Source organism: Plectropomus leopardus, chromosome 19 (genome assembly GCF_026936395.1).
Source record: "Plectropomus leopardus strain MGB_pleo_1.0 chromosome 19, ASM2693639v1, whole genome shotgun sequence".
NCBI classification, from domain to species: Eukaryota; Metazoa; Chordata; class Actinopteri; order Perciformes; family Serranidae; genus Plectropomus; species Plectropomus leopardus.
Window position 1 is genome coordinate 18,818,179 of NC_142194.1, and position 22,383 is coordinate 18,840,561.

Sequence of the window (22,383 nt, forward strand, 5' to 3'; positions counted from 1 at the left end):
CAGTTATAGATCTAGACATCCTTGAAAGGTTTTGTCTGTTAGAATGGACGAGGGCAATGAATGGGTTAAGGGGATCCCTGAAGTAAAAGCACACACATTTCCATGGTCAACAGTCAAAAGTTCAACACTGTTTTTATTTATTATAAATCAATACATTTTATATAAAAAAGGACAAAGGGGGTCTGAAATAAAACCATTGTAGATGTAAACCAAACAGATCAGGTTATGGCCACCCTCTTACCACACTGGACCCATATCACAGACTCTTGATTAACCAGTATGTCTAATTAACGCCCATTCACTCATCCCAAAAACACCCTGGGCTATACTTAAGATCAATCTACAGTTTGGAAAAAATGTGGTTGACATCAATCTTTCTGCAAAGCGTTGCAAGTATAGCGACTAAGCATGCCATTGGGTTTTTTTGTGCAATCCATTACAACCATCACCAGCAGCACTCGACATTATCTGTGAAGTGCGCACATTTTTTATGTATAGCAATTCAAGGATGTGAAGACTCATAAACATCTGAAGGTAAACAATATAAGTTGTGTAGCGCCCAGTGTAACGGTCCTGAATGTAACGTAGGTTTAGGCATCATCTATTGAGAAATGACCATGACCTAGCTTTAGCTGATTTGAGTTACAGAATTCCTAAAATGAGATCAACGAGGCATCTTGAGAAAAGCCAGCATCATTGTGTTGTACACACTTAACCGCTTCTTGAAAATAGGTGGACATCAAAAATGATAGATGGATGCTCGAGGTCAAAAGGGAAGCACAGCTAGCTGCTTAAACAAGCTAAGCCGCTCACTGCACTAGTAGCACTCAAAAACACTCAACACAGAGGAGAGGGTGGGTTTGTTACCACGGAAACCAGCTTGCATTTGAAAATGGATATTACAACTTTGTATTATCTTTAAAAACAAAATGCCCTAGTGACAGAAATGTAATCCGTTACTGTTTGCCATGTAAATTGCAACAGTTGTGAAGGCAATACGAATGCAATTCATCCTCACAGCACTGCAAGATAAAAGCATACAACCTAACTAGATTAGTCAAATCAAGATGATTTTACTGACCTTTATAGTAAATGTCATGTTTTGATCATAAGAAATTATGTGTGGACAGGTTGCCAAAATTTCCCTTCTTCTTTTTTACTTAAGTATTTCCTTGCACAAAACATATCAGCAGTGTTACCAGGTCAAAAAGAACTGTCTAGATGATAATTGTGGAAAAAAAAAAAGGTTATGGCTTTCTTTTGCCTTGTTTTTTTTTTTTTAAAAACCAAGCTTTTACTGATCTAACTGCTGGGGCTATGGTAGGTAGGTGGAAGTTAAAATGGACCACATGTCCAGTTACTAAAAACACACATGGGAGGAGAAAAAAAGTAAAACAATAACTTAAATAGAAGTGCTTAAAACATAATAGTTCTTAGAGCCCTTTCGAAAACCAAATAAATGAGGGTGCAAAGCAGGAATCCCACCCCGACAGAAAAGGAGAGCGAAATGAACAGCCGTAATGGTAATACTAATATTCATCCAATGATTCACAGATGTATAGTTCAGGTGTAGATCATATTCTTCTCTCCCTTACAAATACTCCTTGATTCCTGGTCAGTGGCCCCCCCACGTCTGTGAGCCGCGGCTTCCCTCTGTTTCGAGTCTATCTGTGGTGGGAGAACACTCTGTCTCAGTACACCTCCCCTCTTCCTCCTTCGCCATCAGTGCTTTTTCTTCCTCTTTTTTCCTGCGCTCCAACTCCCACTCCACGAAGGTGTCAAAGAGGCTGGGCCAGGCCTCGTCCTCGCTGTAGTTGCTCAGATCAGGCCCAATAGCCTGGGTGAAGTTGAGGAACATGTTCCACGTGTCCCTTGAGATGCCCCGAATACTTGAGGGGTTCTCCGACAGGAAGTCCAGCCAGTGTTCCAGGATTGCGGGCGAGTCCTGGGTGAACACCAGGCGCCACAAGGCGATTGCGATTTCACGCTGCAGAGAGCGCTGGCCCTCCTCAGCGTCCAAGCCAAACTGGAAGGTGAAGCGGTACAGGTCCTTGAAGTTCTCCTCGCCCTGGGCGTCAAGCAGCATGGCGGGGAAACGTGAGCAGATACCCTCGAGGCTGTCTGCCTGGATGGCCTTGCAGCCCTCAACAAACTCTTTCCTGGTGACACAAAGAAAACAGAATCGGACATCAGGGGCCGTATTCACAAAGCTTCTAAAAAGCCGCTCCAATTGACAAAATCCTTAGAAAATTCTTAGTTTTCTAAGAATTCCCCCTCAAAGTTAAGACTTGATCCGGGTAAAGATTAAAGATATTTACAAAGCATCTTATTAAGGGAGCTTCTATGGTACAAAAAAACTGTTAGGAGTAGATAAGAGGACTTTTAAGAGGCTTAAGAGTTTCTTAAGCAGAGGAGAAAATGGCAGAAAGACACTAAGGTAGGAAAAATATTTCCAATGACAGTGACTTTATGAAATGCTGGGATAACGTTTGTGGTCGATCTCTTTAGAAATGCACCCACATCTCCAACCCAACTCAATGCCGAAAACAAAGTCATCACTGCTCTAAAATATTTGCAACGGGAAAAACGTTACAGTGCAGCAGAGTGATCTCATAAAAAGTGCAGTCTCATATTGTGACAGTTTATTTTTGTCTCGACTGGGTGTCCACACCTTGCATGCTCACAGAAGGGCGCGTCTATAACAACCAATCACATCAGTTAAAAGAATGTGTCATACCTAACAACGAGGTCAACTACACCTCCTCACGAAGATAAAAGTTTCCGTCCCCTCCGAGCTCAGAGTTACTCTGAGATATTTCCAAAATCATTCCTAAACAAGTGTTCCTTGCTAGAAGTTTTCAGGTTAAGTTAGGTGCTTTTTGAGAGTAATCTCAGATTGTTTGTGAACACAGCCCCAGAATGATAGTGGATCATTTCACTTTTTAAAAAAACATCACAAGAATGAACGCTGTGTTACAGACACCCTCAGAACTCGAAAACTTATGACCTCCTTCTGAAAAATTACAATTTAAGTCGGAGTTCCAACTCATAAACTCAGGGCAAAACCATCTGCAGACTTCATGAAGAAGCAGTGGTCTGATGTCACATGATGGTAGTGCCCATGGAAACGCATGTTGTAAATGGTAATTCGCCAACTAAACGGCAATATAAAGTATATTTGTAATGTCATGTAAATTGATGTTACAATATATATCGACACCCTTCAAATCCCGTTTGAAAACGCACCTTTTCAAGCTGGCATATTTGGTCTGATTTATGGTGACACACACCTCTTAACTGCACTGATGATGACTTCATTATAATGATTTCATACCTAGTTTTTCTTTTTTTACACAATGATTATTATATTAACTTATTACTGCTTATGAATGACTGTTTGAATTAATGAAGGAAGGATGCATTGTTGATTGTGTGTGTCTTGCAAAGTGTCCTTGAGTGCTCTGAAAAGATAATGCCCCCCAAAATGTGAAAATATTAGAAAATTTACAACATTTAGTAACTTTTGCACATTACCAACTGATGTAACTAGATGGGAACACAGGTACTGAAAATGTATATATGTATGTATTAGAGTATGTGTAATGTATATATCAATGTCACTCATTTAGTTAAAACATCTGTCTTTTTAAATTGGAAAGTTTAACTGTATGCACCCTTGCCAAAGAAAAATCAGTTTGTCATGGTAAGCCTTGTTTTTTGTTTACGTTGACTGTTGTACACCTGGAACGCTCGGGGAGGTTTTAAATTTCAACTGGCAAATTCCAAACTCTGACTTTGACTGGAAGGCAGCATAACTAGCAGTTAAAATTAGTGAGAACTACAATAAAACATTATGAAGTCATCAAAAGCAAACACTGGATGACCATGTTTCTGTAACACCGCCACAGTCAGCAGCGAATGAGGCTTTGCTCCTTGCAATTTAAGGAATATGTTTAAAAATGTGCTGAAAACCATTCATCCTTTCAATATTACATTGACAAACATAATTTCACTTTAGGCAGATATACTTAGTTTACTGGGGCTCTTAAACAATACAGACTCTCAAAGTCAAATGTAATATAAACAGCTTCTGTAAACATCAGTTGACAATGAAACATGTTGGTAACCAGAGTGTGGTTTTGTCCAAAGCCCCTGGATAGAAAAGTGCTGAGGTAAAAAAAAAAAATCAGGGGGTGGGGGCAGTGACAAGTGACCCATCCAGCAGGCAGCCCTATTCATCTCCAACACTAACTGCAGTGGGAGTCCATTTCCTGTGTGCCCCCCTACCTGACAGTGGGAAAGTGTGTGTGCGCCTGTATTCAGTCGACCTGATGAAAACTGTGTGCATGTGTGTGTTATGTGTGTGTGTGTGTGTGTGTGTGTGTTAGGTGGGATGGATGTGGCACAATGAAGACTAGAAAATGTGAAAGTGCAAGGAGGGGAAGTACTTTCTGTGGCTAGAAGTATATTTATCAGGCATCAAGTTAGTTATTAGGGGTGTGTGATATTTTTGTGAGCAGCATGTTATCTTTACTTGGTAGTGACGTTGGAGAGATGACTAGAAATAAGAGAGAAAGAGATGTAAAAAGAGAGACCCAGGCCAGATTTAAACCAGGTGCAGTTTATGCTCTGCCTTCCCCATGGGTGATTTGTCTGGTAATTGTAAGTGCTTAAGTGTGTCATTTATTACAGCAATAATATACTTTCTCCTTGAAAGCTTAAATTACTGGCCAATTTTAAAGTCATCTATATTTTTCTGCATTTCTAAAAACCTTTTACATTTACCCAAAATTTGTTGTTTCATTTTTAAATTATTCATTAACACCAACACCAGCAGCCCTGGGCATAGTGAAAAGGGGTGAAATTCTCACTAACTTGCAACTAGACGCAATGCTGGTCATGTGGAGGTGAACCAATGCTTTATCTTAATACCATACTACATTGCCTACATAAAAATGAGTAAAGTCAGTCCATTTGTGTGTCTATCTATGTGTTTAATAGCCAATACCTACATATTAATAAATAATGTTATACTGACTCTTTGTGGCAGGAAGATTTGGACTGCCTTTCATAATCCCCAGCATGAACAAATCACTAATGCAGCACTTAAGAAGTGCAGGGTTTTACGCTCATTTACTTATCTGTGGCAGGCCGCCTTGATTAAAACATCTGCCGCCACAAATAAATTTTATATTTTTGGAGCTGGGCCGTTCACCGTGCTGTTGAAACATATATGTACCGTTGGTTATCCATTGTACCTCTAAGAGAGACAAGTGCACTCTGGGCACAGATGGAGCAGCAGAATGTCAGGCACATTGAAAGTGAAACTTAACCATTCATTGTGCTGGGTCTAAAAGTTAGCAATCGCTTGCAGCAGCTGCTCCTCTCATCCATAGACCTAATCTGATCAGCTTTAAACGGATCAAATTATCAATTATACACCCTGCCTGCCCTACGTTCACAGAACTGCTAAAACCTCTGAATTTAGAGAGGAGACAGAGTGATACAGAGGGACACGCACATTTAAAAGAAGAAAAAAAAAAGGTTTGCTGTTATCATCCTTACCACAGAATGACTTATCAAGTGCACTGAGGAGTTTTTGTAACTGCTGCGTAGGGTGCAGATAGCTTACAATAAACAAAGGCTTTGACAAAATCAGGCTGTATGTAACCAGTAATCATAAATGCCTCAAATAAACCTTGATATGAATATTACAAATATATTGCACAATTGAATGTTTGTGCTTTCATATTTAAAAATATTTACACAATGAGATTTTTGATAAATAATCATCCGTAAAGTGGATGTAATCAATAAGTGGGTAATGGGAAAAAATAAAACAGCTAGAAAAGTCTTGTAAGTTCAAAGAATTAAATCACTTTACTGTAATTTGACCTTTAAAACCCAGAAATGACAACACTTAAAACATTACAATATTCATTACAATATTCAGTAATTCTCTAAGTACTTAGCTTAGAGAATTGTTATATAGTTCTCACTTGGGGTAACAAAGATAGAGCATGTCACAGAGAAGAGAAGAACCAGTTTTATGACACAGGTGGCAGGAAGTTGGGTTTTTTTATAATTATGATAGTGACAGAGAGACACAACAGTGTAAACAGTATTTCCCAACTCTACAATATCTTCACAATATCCATAAAGATATTTGGGAAAATATACTGTGATATTTGCTTTTCTCTATATTGCTCAGCCGTAGGGTGATTTCAAGGCATTTGGTTCAAACCGACACTTTCTCGATTATTTTTATTTCAAAGATGAGTTTATTGAACAAACAGCCTGACTACGTCAAAACCTTATGTAACCTATTCACTCGCAGCAGTTACAAAAACTCCTCATTGCATGTGATAAGTTGCCATGTGGAAAGGATGACAACAGCAAACTTTCTTTCTTTTTTTTTTTTTAATATGTGTGTGTATCATTCTGTGTCCCCTCCGTAAATTCAGGGGGGTTTACGGGTCTGTGAACGCAGCGTGGGTGGAGCTCTCCATGACTTCTTTTCCCCTCAGCAGCAGTTTTTGACTAGAGGGATGGTATTGTGTAACATTAGCAACAACACGCAACAAAAGCCCCTAAGCTGAAAAAAACGCCTCTTTGCCCTCTGTTTTGCATTTAACAATCAAGTAAGCCATATAATTTGTTTCAAAGTCATCTTCGACATTTTGAGAGCAATACACCTGATGATATCCTGAATATAAAGCTTATTTATAAAGCACTGAAATTACAGTAACTGAATTCATTTGCAAAACAACAAAAAATGGCAAAGACACACTTTTGAGCCACTCTTAATTACTGCAGGAGAAATTCCATCACCGTGGCAGCCCTCGGCCAGTTCACCTTTTGGGCACTGCCGATGGGCAAGGCACCAAACCCCTTTATCGTTCGCTTAACAACCTAGGACTACAGGAAGCCCCATCTCTCTCTAACGTCTCACTAAACTGTGTGTCTCTGGTGTGCTCATTTGTGTGTGTGTGTGTGTGTGTGTGTGTGTAAAATAACAAGGAGTGAAGAGAAAAGAATTCCCCCCCAGGGATTAATAAAATGATTCTTCTTTAACACTTCTAGAAAAGAAGGAAGAAAAAAAAACGCACAGGTAACCACAGAAACCTACTGACATCAACCAGGACATACTGAGAATTACCAAACATAATAGCAAAATAAATATACTACATATACATAAATGTATGTGTGTATTTAGGTATATAAACCCTTGAAATCAGAATTAAGTTTGGGAATAAAACAAGGGCAGGCACAAATGAAACTAAGTGTTTTAGTCACCTGGGATGAGGAAACAGCAGATTACTGAGCAGTAGTAATGCTAGTTCATCCTGATAAACAGATACCAGTGACAACAACACGCCCCATTCCCCAAAACTCCACCTTACCTTGTAAACTTGCACATGGTGGCGGCTTGAAACTTCCAGGCAAGAACAAGCACACGAAACTCTGCCGGATCCACACACAGGTCATTACAAAACATTTCCATGCCTTCCTCCAAGATGGCATCTTCCTGTTCATCCTTGTAGCAGCAGAACAGCTCCTCAATGCGCATCATCGACAGCCCGTCTCCATCCAGACACTCATCCTTGCGCAATTCCCCCGTCACTGCGGGGATGACGGGTGTCTCCACTGTAACCTCCAAGGCCTTGGTGCCATTCGACAGCTCGCTGGTGGCTTTGCTACATGGGGCACTGGACTCTTCTTTGTGGCCCCCACCACCGCCACCAGCGCTGCCTCCTTTCTTGTGGTGGGACTTGGAGCCGCTCTCCTTGTCTCCACTCTTACTGCCGAGTGAGGATGTCGGATTCTTACACTTGGTGACACACTGACCCATGTCTTTCTCCTTGGTCCCTCGTCTGTCTTTCCTCCTCACCTTCAGTCCCCGTCCGAACCACCTAGACGCCTCTTCTCTGGCCCTGCGAGACGTCTCAACATACCCTCAGGCCTGACGGGAAGGACAATTCAAAAACGTTAATTCTCATAGAGGGCGGGCTCTAGACTGAGTCAGTCTTGCTCACAATCAAAAGGTCAAGTTCCACATTTCTGTGGCTACTAAATCAAACTACAGGTTTTTTTTTACATTGAAGATGAAGAAGTTACACTACCTGTGCCAAATCTGCTACAATCCAATGCCAGACTTAAAAACCCTAAAAAGTGAAGACCAGAGAAAACAACTGTCTATATGTATAAATACAAAACATACACAGTGCAGAACAACATAGAAACTTCTAGAAAAGATAGAAGAAAAAACATTGCAGGTAACCACAGAAACCTACAGAGGTAGAACTGGTTTGTTTTACACAGAGCCACTAAGAAACGTGCCCTCTTTTTGGTTTCTGTCAGGTCACCAAGTTTTATCGGCATTTATAGGTCATCTAAATACCTTGATTTGTGTCACTATATTACAAAACATGTTGGCTTCATTGTGTTAAAGTTCATAATACTTCTATGTACAATATCCAAATAAATGGCGTGTTTATCTTTGCTTGGCATCGGGAGTGAAAACAGTATGAGACAATCCCTGTTTCAGGGCATTTTACCAGGTTTCACAGCAGGCAGCATATACAGTGTTGCTGCCTTACGACACAATATTGGCAGCAGATGAATAAAAATGTAAACACGGAAATTATTTACTTGCTAGAAAAAATCAACCACGAACCAAGACTGTGGCACTACTGTGGTTGCCAATAAAAACTGAAAAATATTCCCAAAGCCATTTCACACTAATCATTGTGTTTACATGAACTGCAATGTGATTATTTAAAAACTTTGGCAGCAAAAATAAAATAAAAAAGGTTAAAATAAGCATGATTACCTTGTCATGTCTATCCCTTTCCAGGTTAATTAGGTTTGAGGCTTTTAAGTGCACATGTGCAAGGAAAAGATAAGGGGAATAACGTCACACTGAAAAGTAACATTGCTGGTGAAACTTGCATGTTGCCACAGTAACTAAGGTTGTGATAAAAATAACTAGAGAATAGGGCTGGGCAATATGGGGAAAATAAAACATCACAGTACTTTTGAACAAATATCTCAATATCAATATTGCAATGATATTACGGGGTTGACTATTTGTGCTTTCACAAAAAGTTTACACAATAAAATTTTGGTAAATTATCATCAGTAATGTGGCTATAATGACTAAGTGGGTAAAGACAAGTAATAAAACAGCTGGAACAGTCTATTGAGTTTCTAAAATAACATCACTTTATTTTAATGGAGCCTTTAAAACATGGAAAAGACACTTACAATGTTACAATAACCAAAATCTAAGACAATATTTAGTTTCATATTGTGACATCTACATATTGCCCAGCACTAATTGAGAATCATACTTAAATTGCAGGAAATGCAACAAGTAATAACTTCTGATATTTTATGGAAAGGAGGATGCAAATGTGATTAAAACCAAATTACATGTAACCTGGGGTTTGGAGTTATTAAACACATTACATATAAAAGCATAATCTAATTCTTCTCGTTTACCTACCCAATTATTCCCTATGTTGCCTGATTTCATGGGAATGTTAATACAACTTATCATTACGCTATATTCTACACATGTGAAATGAAAGAGTTGATCAAGTGTTAATAAGTTATAAAGTACCTGGGCAGTAAATTACTTACAGACAATCCCTCTGACGGCATCAGCCACAGATCAAAGTGTCTTTCTACTCTGCTCCATCATTGTGACCTTGACATCCGCAATGCTGAAAAGACACATTATCTTGTCATCATAAGCAGAAAGTGATAGCTAATCATTCCCAAACCTGCAGGACTATTTTTGTCAACATGCTATGAATATGTAATTTGAGCACGACAAAACCGTTTGCTTCACTGCAGGATTTTTTTAAATTACTGGTTTATTACTAGAAAGAAAATGGTCATAAAGCATTTCCACTGAAAACATATTTTGGTGTGTGGATTTAAAGGGCACTCTGTCACGGTGAGAGACCTCTCCCAGGGCACAGCTGCACTGAATCCTGTTTTTGTTCCAAATCATGACCTATTGTTAAATCCACAGCTTCGAAAACCAACTTATACTTTTACCATGCGGCGATCACTGATCTTGACAAGCCACAATTCTTGGTTTAAATTAATGATAAAAATTTCAGCATGGCTGTAAATCGACAGCACTGATCACTAAACAGGGCATGTCCAGACAATGTCTCAGTGGCCAACTTCACCGAACAAACATCTGATAGATGTCTGATGGCCCGTTTTTTTAAAAAAAACTTTGTTTTAACAGTTTTGAAAACAAGGCACAAACAAGACAGACACAAAATATAACAAAATAAACAACAAAATAAACACATGAGCACACGCTGGGATTTACTTAACTAGTTTTATATGTATATAATAAAGCTATATGATTTGCGCAAACTAACAGTTTTGGTTAGTTATTTTATTTCATATTTCAAGTTTGATATTCTTTAAATATATGTATCTAGATCTGATTTTTTGAAGGTGGTATATGAGGGCAATTTCTTTATATAAAAATGGATTTTATGAATGTAAAACTTAGCCAAATTAATGAGCGGTTATTTATATACTGTTCATTCTTGGAGAAATTTGGATTTTTGAATATTAGTAGTAAATCAGTGTCTTTGATCAAAATGTTCTTGCAAAAATGTCTTTGAAGATACAACTGAAAAATCAGTCCAGAATTTAATCACATTGAAAAACATAAGTATTCTAATGTTTCTACCATATTGTTACATATTGTACCATACAGGAATATGCCTACAAATAATATAATTTATTAGATCTGCGTATAATTACAAAAAGCAACTCTGATTTTGTTGGGCAGCACATATTTGTAAGGAAGAGTAAATGCAATATTTCACGACTGACCATCAAGACTGTCCATTTATATATAGCAGGTACTGCTGTTCTCGGAATAATTGAAGTCTGACGGCCTAGTTTTTCAATTGAATTTTTAATTATCATCAAGCTAGGCTGCTGTGTTAGCCAAACACTTCGGGGTCCAACTATACTTTTATTAAAGCAAATAGCGTGTTAAGTCCTAACACTGTGACAAAGTTGAGCTAGAGTACGAGTACTCGAAACAATGTTGTCAATACTCAGCCTTGGTTTAGTTAGATCGCAGACTTACACTAACGTTAGCTAGCATTATGTTACCAAGTTATATTCGTTGGGAAGTGGCGAGCACAAACAGGATCAACTGAGCTTAACAGCACATGCACAACACTCAAAAAATGCTATGTAAACAGTGTTTTCACAACCATTTTCACCTCGCGATTGACTGTATTCACTCGTTAAGATGGTACTTGTTATGTAGCAGTTACCGATTGGCGAGACATCACCGCCACCGGGCCATTTACATCAAAACTGCCTGGCCCCGACGACGTCGCCATAGCTAGCTAGCATCAGCTTGGTTAACTAAAAGTTAGCCATCGGCTAAGCTAGGTCTTTCGACCAGGACACCGAGAAATACCACGACCGAGATCGTAAAGAAACTTACCTTTTTGTGAAATTCTACCATGTGGAATTGGGTGTACATCACTTCAGGAGAGCCGGTACAAATTAAGTAGTTATTAAGTTGGCAAAGGTGGCGACCAGAAACGAACTGAGGCAAACTCGTCGCGTTAACTCAGACTGCTAGCTAACTAGCTGACAAAAAACTTCCCCATCAAAATCGATTTCAACTCCGCTTTTAGGAGTAAATAAGTAAAAATCTAGCAACCAGCGTATGCTTTTGGGTCCGTTTAAATTATGTTCGCTCTTTGAAGTGAGTGAAAGCACCACCTCGGACTAAAGCAGCCAATTTCTTTGTGCTTCCCCCTTTTAGTCATTGAGTGTAGCTACATTGTGGGCATTTTCCTGCATCACTTCCTCCCCTGCCCACAAGCAGCCAAACAGCTGATCCTCATCGCACCGATGGCAGCGAAAAGCTACATCTTTTCATTTTAACAAAGTCATGCGCTTGGAAATATTAAATTATACCCAAATGTGTATATTACCACTAACTCAATTACTGACGCATGTGTTTTGTTGATGACATTTTGCAGAGACTCGAGAGAATAATATTAAGCGCTGGAAAATATGTTAAAACCTCTTTGTAACTCATTTGAAATGGCTTAAACTCTGTCTTTAAATATATAATTGCAAAGATTATGCTACCACTTTAAACTCGCAAAACATCTTTAACTTTCTCTAAGACATAAAGTGGAGGCAATCGTTTATTTTTTCGTTGTTGTTTTTTTTTTTTTTTACAAGCAGCCTTCACGACGCTGAAGTTAGCTTCCGATTCGTAGCTTCTGATTCAGCAGGTAAGGGCAGAATTAAGGGAAATGTATTCACGTTGTTCAACAGCCGATTTTCGGATTTTTGCACCTCTTAGCGTGGTGAAAAGCATGTTTGACGTTTTAAGTGAAGCCTCAACCGTGTCTGAAACCCACTTTCAAATTTGTGAAACCTGTATTCTATTTGTAAAAAGGCTAAAGATTATTTAAAACACAATTTCAGATTTGTGAAAACTATATTCTGTTGGTGCAAATGCAAAAAAGGGAAATTTTACTGAGTTTTTCCACAACTGGTCCACACTGGCTCAGATGTCCATCGTAAACCAATAGCCTTTACTTGAACAGGTCAAACCTGGACTTGATTATCCCAGTGAGAATAAGGATTATCCAAAACACAGTTTCAGATTTGTAAAACTTTATTCCATTTGTGAAAATGGAAAAAAAAGTAAAAGTAAATTTAACTATATCTTCCACAAATCTGAAACTGTATTTTAAATCATCTTAAGCCCCTCTGTGATAATCTAGTCCAGCTTTGAGAAGACTAAGTATAGTAGACTTGCTTTTATGTGATGAAGTCTTTTTTATTTCTTTTATCTTTTAAATTCATGTTTTATCTATTTTATTTCATTTTACTTCTGGTTTTTTTATTGCTTTTATTGTTTTTTGTTGTTGTTGACTTTGGTCTATTTCTTTGTATTATTTCATACTGACATTATGTGTCCTGCATCTTTCATTATTTGTCATCTGGTTTGAAGTTTTTCCTCACTCTGCCCTAGTTTCTTCTCACTGGTGTTCAATAGGGCTGTTTGGCGTTCTCCTGTTGTATTGCCATCTATGTATTCCAACTCTGCTTTGCTTTGTTTGTTAAAGCACTTTATAAACTTTGTTTTTAACGGTGTTACATAAATAAAGTTATTATTATTATTAGTAGTAGTAGTAGTAGTAGATTGGTTTTTCATCTGGGCCTGGTCTAATGTGTTTTACATGTGAAAAATACAGTGAAATCATCCTTTTTGCATTCTCACAAATAGAATAAAGGTTTCACACATTTGAAAGTGGGTTTCAGATAGCGTTGAGGCTTTACTTTAAACGTAATGCTAATTTGAAATCAGAAGCTATTAATCGAAAGCTAACTTCAGCGTCGTATTTAAAAACCACTTTGGAGACAACGTCATCATCAGGCGACAAATGTGTTTGTGCTGTCCTAGGAAGCTTCTGTGGAAATAGCCTCTCCCTCAGACACAGTCGGTAGGTCAAGGTTTGTAATATTAAATTAACCGTAAAACACAATGAACGGTAACGTTAATACAGTGTGAACAGCACTCGTGTCGCTATCTGATCTCGCTTCTCTGGCTGCAGACGTCTTACAGGCGCAGTCTGCAGGATGCTCAGGGATAACTAGCCTCATGTTGACAAGTGATGCTGAAGTATTACATCATGTTTTCTGTTTAGGAACCAAAGTGTTTATACAAATGCGTTATTGACATTATCCTTAAGACGTCCTTTAATCCAAACACATACTATTGATACCTCACGGTCAGTCATGTAACAAGCCATGACTGGAAAACAGCTCTGTGTTGGTTTTAGGGACATCTAGTGTTGAATGTTGGGATCACTCAAAGCTGGACTAACCATAGCAAGCAACTGTCCCAGATGTCCAGGGGTTCTTTGGCTATTCTTGTATGAATATATGCAAGACAATTGTAATTTCTTTTTTTGTTTGTTTGTTTGTTTTGCTTACATGGTGTTTACGTTTAACACTATAAAACCTAGAAAGATATTAGCTTTCTTGTTCTTCGTTCAGACACTTCTCACATGCGTTTAAACCTTTGAAACCTGTGCTCAAGGTAAGGGATTCATAGATGTCCAACAGCCCTTGATTTACAGCCTCCTTACAGATTTAATTAGATTTAATTACCAGGAATTATTCTATTCTCTGGTAACTTGTTCAAAACTATAAGTGATGCCCAACAAAGTGGTATCAACATCAGAGTCCTATTGTTTTATTCTGTGTCCCATAGTACAGAACGATAAATTGACAAAATGACTCTAAGTTTAACTGACATAGGGGTGTAATCATTATTGTAATGCCTTCAAGCTTGTTCACAAAAAGATATCTGTGAGCAGGAATTGAGTTTTATACGCAGAGAAAACAGTAAAATGATTTGTAATGCCAGTATTTCTTTCTGTACTAATTTAAATGACTTCCTTGTGCAGGTAGCTACTATTTTTGAGCCCCGATGACGACCTCCACTCGCAGTACGGTGTTGTCTCTGTACATGCGGGTGTTTCGCATCGCCCGAAGCTGGCAGGCACAGAGCGGAGTCGCAAGTGACACAGAGGCGGAGAGAAAATACATCCTTCAGGAGGCCTGCACTCTGTTCAGACAGAACCAGCAGGTGTGAACAACAGCATGCTGCTCACAGAGAGAAAAATGAATTCCTTTTATGGCAGTTTATGATCGACAGATATTGTTTTTTTGGGGCAGATGGAAAGACTGATTATTAGCACTTAATGAGTCTGATGACAGATACTTGGAACTGATATATATTTACAATGACAATGACAATATTTCTGTCAAAATTTAGAATTTGGAATATAATAAACTTGAACACAAAACTTTGTTTAAATGCCTTTGACAAATGTTTAATCAAAACCGAACCTTTCAACATCATATACGGCAAGTTCCCTGCAACTTGTTAAATAAAGTTCAGTGAAAACATTTAAATAAAAAACGAATGAATCAAAAATTGCTCCCAGAGGTTTTACAAAGTAAAAGTTCCTCCCATGCTGACGCTTTCTTTGCATGCATTGCAGACTGTCTTCCCTGGTGTTGGTTGAGTGTAATACGCACACTTTTTCCATTAATTCATTTTATTGGCGGTCATTAAAATATGCCGACACAGATAATCAGCAAAATGCCAAATATCGGCCCCGATAATCAGCCAGGCTGATAATCTTTTGACCCCTCGTTTGTACGACTAATCGTTTCTTCCGTGTGCTTCTTCACAGCTCACAGATCAAGAATCGATAAAGAAGTGTATCGAAGAATGTGAAGCAAGAATAGAAATCGGTAAGAGCGGAGAGATGCCGCACATTTCCTTACATAACTCTTACTTGATTTATCCCGCTCAGGAGAGGATCACAGTTAACAGCAGTACTGTTCTGTGCATTCCATGTTTTTCATTTATGAAATACAAGTCAAGTACTTTTATAAACCATGTTAACATGCAGTACTAACTCTTTTACACTCAACCTGTAATATTTAGCTGTCAGTCTTATATTTGCTCACTGTTTATGACGGGTAATTTTTCGCTAATATAACACACCCAGGTGAAGTAATTGTTGTGTACTGACTGTACAAGTGCAGCTATAGGTCTGAGTGTTTCACCGCGAGTAAGCAGAGGAGTCAGCGTTGACATAATGGTCTGAATGTCTGACCACCAACAGCATGAGCAGGACTTGCATCATCAGTTAAATGATATAGAAACTGGCTTACTGACACAAACAAGATACAAATATTCTGCTCATGTGCGTTTGATGATTTGTTTAAAGTTTTTATATACAAGAGATGAGCTCAATTGTGGGCAAAGAGGCAACATTACTGTTTCGTGCAGCTCGTCCTCTTTTAGATTATGATTGCTAGAATTTCTCCACAGACATACTTAAATGATGGTTAACATCCTTTGAAAAGTAATTAAAAAAAACTAAATTAAAGGTCCAGTGTGTAGGGTTTAGGGGGGTATATTGGAATATAATAAGTATGTTTTTATTCATTTATAATTACCTGAAAATAAGAATCGCCATGTTTTTGTTACTTCTTTAAGGGCAGTTTATATCTACACAGGGAGCAGGTCATTGTCTTGTATTCCTGTTCTGAAAAACATGTTCTTATGTGTGGGGGAAAAAACGCACATATGGTTTTTGTGTGTACACAATGTTTATGCATCTGGGATCCATTTGTTTTAGAGAGGAAGAGACCGCTATGGATAATTTGTGTCCTGGTAAAAACCTCCTGAACAATAAAAACTGAGAGTTCATGCTTTCGGTAGAAGTTTCAGCTGGTTGCAATCTGCCATCCTCACTGCTAGATACTACTAAATACTACACACATCCCAGAAATCATCTGTATATGGAGACAATCAGCTGCTTTGTGTATAAAGTTCAGGACTATAGGATAGAACGCTTTCTGGTTTTGGGAGAGTGACTGTATTTTTTATTTCCTCAGGTCTGCATTACAGGAACCCATTTCCCAGGGCTGTAAGTAACAACTATTTGTTAGACAAGTTGGAGATTTGTGTGTCTGTGTGGGTTATTGAGTTGTTGAGAAATTCTATAGTTTTTTTGTTTTCTGAATGATCCTGTAGACGTACCTACCACCAATGGGACTGGCAACTCAGAAAGGCAGGAAGCTGCGAGCACAGCAGCGCCTGAGGAAGCAGGCCAAGCCAATATACTTGCAGTCACATGACGAGACCTGATGCTCGATGTCCTTACTCCTTGCCAAAGAGTTCAAGTTACTGTGGGCAGGAAACTAGGGTGCAGTCACAAGCTGATCTCATGGGCTGAGTAGTTGCAAGCACTCAATGATGCCCGTCATCCAGGAAAAAGCCATTTTTTCTTCGTCATTATTTTACAGTAAACGGTTCAATACCATGTAGTTCACAGTTTTTTCACAATTATTATCTTACATGTATACTGTATCTAGAAACAAACCTGTGATTTTACTTCACCTGGATCGTAAACATGAGTTCTTACCGTGGCTGAAGAGTGTCCGCTTCTGTCGAGCTCAGAGAGGCTGTCAGCATGGAGCGACCTGTAATATAAGATCAAGTATATGTATAGTTTATTTATTTTTCTGTGTAAAAATTGTTGTAATAAATGCTTCACAAACTTTCATAAGTCAAAAAAGTAAAGCTGTCGTAAAGTCTTTTTTTCTAATAGTAGTTGTGAATTGAGATGAATAATACTCAGCAGTGACCATCTTCTCTTTTTCCAGCACGCGCCTTCTTAGGAACGCAACAAACATTGGCCCTGTTCCTCCAGCTTCAACATAGGTAGCCTGTTTATTCAGGCAGAAACTGAACTATGAAATAAACAACAGGAATGTTGGCAACAGGACAAAGGAAGTTGGTCATTTTTTCATCTAAACGCCTGAGCCATTGTATGAGATGATGAACTTCCTATGAAGTTCTGAAAAACTAAAGAGGAAGGACAGGGTGAGATAGACACGAGGACAGACCCTTTACTACAGTACAGTCTCGTCATTACAAACATTCAAGCAAACGCAGTAATGACAAGATGAGGCAGAAGTGACTAAGAGCTTCCCAGGAAGGCGACAAAACAGGAACAGAGAGCATGTGAAAATACAGAAATGAGAAAATGTGTAAACTTTAGGAGGCCGGTTAAAAGGTGGGAGGTAGAAAAAGAGTCCGTAACAAGTGTTGTGATTTAAAGTGCAATACATCACAAGATTTCTGCTTCATATATCTATGTGTGTTCAAAGGAGACGCCTAAAGTCAAGATATCCCTCTTTTGGGGCTTTGAGGAGGCTTCAGTTTGAGAGGCAAAAAGTACCTTTTTTCTTTGAGAGATTACCACAGATCCCTTTAAAGCATACAGTCTAGACCTGCTTTATTTAAGTGTCTTTAGATAACTTTTTTTTTTTTTTTACTACTTGGCACTTTATAAGTAAAATTGACTTTGGCTCTCCAGTCTGCATGTCAAAGTATCCGGGCGCAAGATACTGAACCCCAAATTGCACTCTGTGGCTGTTCCATCGGTGTGTGAGTGCGTGAGGATGACTAGCTGGTGGCACCTTGTATGGTTTCTTCGGCCACCTGTGTGAATGTGAAAAGCAGTGTTAAAGCGCTTTGATTGGTCAAAAGACTAGAAAATCATTACATGAGTGCAGTTCCATTTACCTTTTACAACACCCTTTAAACAGACCTTTTATTGTGCATAATTTAATTACAGGCATAATAGTGGAATTCATAATTTAAAGGTGTTTTCAGTTATTTTGGATGTTTAGTTGGTACTCTTCCTCCAGTAAATCTCAAAAATGTGTCATCATCATTCATTCCTAATTCTCCTGTTTGAATGAAGAATTCCATTAAACTCTCTAACATTTCTTTATCTTTATTTAACTGGATGAAATATTTGGTTTGCTTTGATTTTTCTCAGTTTCTCCATGATAATGCATCCAGTGTGGTGACAGAGCAGTTTGGTTTGTATATTGCTTTTCCATCATTTTTAGAAATCAGAGCACAAAGAGGCTTTCTTCTCGTGTTCCTGTTGATTCATTCAGCTGCTGATAATAGTGACGGTGACCTGTAGATGGGATCGAAGATTCATTTTAACTTTCACTTGTGTTGAAATGTACTGAATTCTGAGCTCTGTGTTTGCCAGTACATACTACTGACCATTTACTCATAATGTACAAAATTATTTGTACATTATGTCTTCTTTTGGCCATAAAGCGCTGTTTTATCCAATTTTCAATGATAAACAGCATTTTGCGAGTCCTGTGTTTTGTGTTTGGTCTTTATTAATAGCCTGTAAGGGCACATTTATTACAAACAGGGACTCACTCACCCATATCTACAGTATCTTTGTGCACTCAGTGTACAACGAATGTGGGTGAAACTGCTCTATGATTTAAATGCATATTCCAAGAGAGCCAATTAACTTTGCTGAAAAGTCAGTAAGGAATTAAAAAATTATTACATTTTATTAACCCTTTGAAAGCTGAGCAAATTGGTTTGATTTCTTATAAAAAAAAATACATGGAAAGGAGGCAACTTCAGAAGAAATTGACTACAAATTTGCAAGAAATCAGTGAAGAAAAGTACAAGAAAATTACATAGAAATTATGAAAGAAAAGAAAACAGGGAAAGTGAAAAACAAATTTAAATATGGAAATCACTTGAAAAAATGTGCTAAACGAACAATAATTTTGCAACATAATTTTAAATATAGTTTTCTGGAAAATTTTTCCTACCTTTTGAAAAAAATATCTATTTTTTTTTTTTAACTAATTTTCTTGCCAATTTTCGAACATTTCTTATTTATTGCCTTTTTCCTGTTTTCAAAAGAAAACAAACCAATTTGCTCAGGGTTTAAAAGTTTAAACACATGTAAAAGGTGCCTGAATGTGGCACAAAAAAGTGATGTCAATCCAGGTTTCAAAGGGTTAACAAGAGAAAGTGAGAGTACAGTTTGTTCCTTCATTTGTTGCCTACGTCCTAAATTAGACATGTGAAACAGAGCACAAATAATTAAACGATGCGGTAACTTGATTATCAGTTGAAACCAGCTTGTATGACTAAAAGGCCTACACTTCAGTAATGCAGTTCATTTCAGTGAGTTGGCTACAGCCCAGATGTACTTGAAAAGCCCTCTGTAGCTGATGTATTCTGTGGGGACTAAAGTATATATTAAGTTCTGCTCCACTTTCCAGCAGCAAGTGGAAAATCAAAAATGAGGATCAGCAAACATGACTTCTGATAATCTCAGCGGGGCACACATTTACAGTTCAGTATTGTTCTCTGATACAGCGCCGCAGTGTATCTCGCTGACCTGTAACACCCCAGAGCTCACAATGTAGACTTTATCAGATGATTTTCATTCTCACACTCTGGACTCGGTCACCTTGATAAGCACAACGTCCCTTCTTCTAGGACTTTCTGAGGTCATTTTCTTTGTCCTCCAGCTTCATGCTGGCCTGCATGCAGCTACTTAATGGATGCAGAGAGCATATTTTAATGAGTGACGTCAGAAAAGTGGCTGACCAAACTCCAGCCTCAGGCGTCAGGGTTGTGGTGTCCTCAGAGGCGTCCTAAAAGGTCTTGCTTTAAACATGAAACTAACATGTCCTACATAGATGGCAGTGTATCCTCCAAACTGCTGGGGACACAAAGAGCGGTGACATGTTTCTGTCACAGATCCAGCACAGTGCGACAGCACCTAGTGGGTGACGCACAAAGAAAATAAGGTTTGTAAAGGAACACTAAAGGGAGGTTGACTGTAAAGTAATCCCCTGAAGGACGAGGGGTCAGATGAGGTGACACAAGGAAGACGAGCTTGCAGCAACATCAGAATTAGCTAAATTAGGTTGTCTGAAAAAAGTAGTCCAGTATGAAGACAGACAGTCATGAGTAATTCTGGACATGAACTCTAGTGTCCGCCTGACTCAGGGCTGACTGACTAACTGAATAAAGTCCCTGTTCATTGGTATCCCTGATAAGTATAAGCGTTTGAATTGACTAAATATATTGGATAGGCCAAAAGTAATCTGCTTCAGAAAGAAAACAATAAATGACAATAAAACTGCATACCTTTAATTTGGTAAAGAGAAAAACTCCTATTAAATTGTATTATTGTACTGATGGGACTGTCCCCTTAGCAGTCAAGTGTACTATACGAGTGGGCAAACAAAGATTTAGTCCTTTAACAAGAAATTACTAAAAAAAAGTTGCAGGAAACTGAAAACAAGCCAAAAAAAAAAAGAAAAAAGAAAAGTATTTAAAAAAAAAAAAAAGAAAGAAAAAAATGATGAAAAAAAATCCACTTTTGTAAAAAACAAAATTTCCGGTCAGTTTCTGATTACAACCTGTGTTCCCCATGTTTTTTTGGGGGGTGGGGGTCAGGGGTGGGTGGGGTCAGGGGTGGAGGGGTGTTGTTTTTTTTTAGAAATCAAACTAATTAATTTGCTTAGGTTTCAAAGGGTTAAAGCAATGAAGAGAAATGCTGAAAAAAATCTACACTCTGTAACCACCAGGGGTCACACCACACTAAGTACTAAAGCCGTTTGTGGTTCAGTGGGTTCACTGCTTTTGGCTGAACTTTCCCCGTGTGAGTGGACCACAGGCTTTGCTGTGCATTTGAGATGCCTGACAAAATCTTTCAGGTGACATTACATTCGGCACAAACCTGATGCTTAGTATAATACGATTCTTCTTGATCAGGAGTAAAACAATCAGCCAATCAAACTTTTAACACAAACGTAGCTAGAAATATTTATTCATTCATTCATTCATTCATTACCTAATCAGACTACAATAACTGTCTTATGCACAGTAAACACACTCTATTGTAGTGTGGGGTTGCTGCTGCGCTCTCTGTTCTCTTTGTGGAGACGACAGTACCTCAGTGATAAATGACTGCCCTCACTATAAATGACCACTGATGGGAGAGCAGCAGCAGCTGCAGCAGCAGACTGTTTTAACATTAATGCTAAGTAGTGACTCACTCGATGCATTCATATATAATACTCCTGTTGAACAATGACTGCTCTTTTTTTCAGTCATTCTTACTGGGGTGATATTTCATTCATTTAACAAATGAATGAAACAAATTGGTTTGACTTCAATCAAATACATAGGTAGAAAGCAATGAACAACTTCACGAAACATGTCCCAAAAATTAGCAGGAAAGACAATTACCTGAAAATAAGCAAAAACACAAAAAAAAAACAAACGAACCAAAAAAAAAAATCCCAAATATTAGGATCTTTTTTTTTTTTCCAGAGCATAATTTTACATATTTGGTTATAATAATTAAACATGCAGTTTACTGGACACATTTTTTTCCATGACTTTTTACATTTTTCTCAATTTTTAAACAAATTTTAAGGCTTTTTTTTGGCTCACATTTTACCTTTTTTTTGCAATTTGCAGGACTTTTTTTTTACCAAGTTGCTCATTGCCCTTTTCTCTATGTTTTCAAAAGAAATCAGACATATTTGCTTATGTTTTAAGAGTTACATATCTTGTTAAAAGCATCCCAACACAGCACAAGAAAACTGATGTCGATCCAGGTTTCAAGGGGTTAAACATCTCGGCGTTGGTAAATATAACATATCATAGTATAGTAGATTACAGAACATATGTTACTTCTCTCAGTGAAGTGAATGAGCAACTAAACATGTTCACTTGCACATTTTCACATTTGAAAACCCTTTAAAAATACCACATCTGCAAATGATTTACTTTGGTGAATGTGATGTAATGAAAACACAAAACCTACTTCTGATTATGACTAAATACCTGTAAAGCTAATGGCATTCCCATCAGCCTCAGCTGTACTTTGTGCTTAGTAA

The 22,383-nt window shown here is 38.1% G+C and overlaps 2 protein-coding genes and 1 long non-coding RNA gene across 6 annotated transcripts in view; 1 reads left to right on the forward strand and 2 right to left on the reverse strand.

Moving 5' to 3' along the window:
* Nucleotides 1–108: 108 nt before the first annotated feature.
* On the reverse strand, nt 109–12,105 carry dcun1d3 (defective in cullin neddylation 1 domain containing 3). Of its 3 annotated transcripts, none has more exons than XM_042507941.2 (5): nt 11,504–12,103; nt 9,646–9,728; nt 8,124–8,165; nt 7,404–7,963; nt 109–2,159 (listed from the first exon to the last, which is right to left on the reverse strand). In XM_042507941.2, exons 4-5 carry the CDS (start codon nt 7,850–7,852, stop codon nt 1,616–1,618), a joined length of 993 nt encoding a protein of 330 aa, XP_042363875.1. In that variant the 5' UTR covers nt 7,853–7,963; nt 8,124–8,165; nt 9,646–9,728; nt 11,504–12,103; the 3' UTR covers nt 109–1,615. The 3 variants fall into 3 exon arrangements, with proteins under 3 accessions (XP_042363875.1, XP_087926515.1, XP_042363877.1); XM_088070389.1 differs by having other exon boundaries at nt 9,626–9,728; XM_042507943.2 differs by lacking the exon at nt 8,124–8,165 and having other exon boundaries at nt 11,504–12,105.
* A 1,283-nt stretch (nt 12,106–13,388) lies between these two features.
* Nucleotides 13,389–17,200, forward strand: lyrm1 (LYR motif containing 1). Of its 2 annotated transcripts, none has more exons than XM_042508478.2 (5): nt 13,389–13,532; nt 14,502–14,683; nt 15,297–15,357; nt 16,513–16,544; nt 16,652–17,200. In XM_042508478.2, exons 2-5 carry the CDS (start codon nt 14,525–14,527, stop codon nt 16,763–16,765), a joined length of 366 nt encoding a protein of 121 aa, XP_042364412.1. In that variant the 5' UTR covers nt 13,389–13,532; nt 14,502–14,524; the 3' UTR covers nt 16,766–17,200. The 2 variants fall into 2 exon arrangements, with proteins under 2 accessions (XP_042364412.1, XP_042364411.1); XM_042508477.2 differs by having other exon boundaries at nt 13,404–13,542.
* The window catches only part of LOC148186343 (uncharacterized), a 60,912-nt gene continuing 55,571 nt past the window's right edge, over nt 17,043–22,383 (reverse strand). The window contains exon 4 of the long non-coding RNA XR_015775065.1: nt 17,043–17,100. This is a non-coding gene — a long non-coding RNA (uncharacterized LOC148186343). The remainder of the gene's footprint in view (nt 17,101–22,383) is intronic.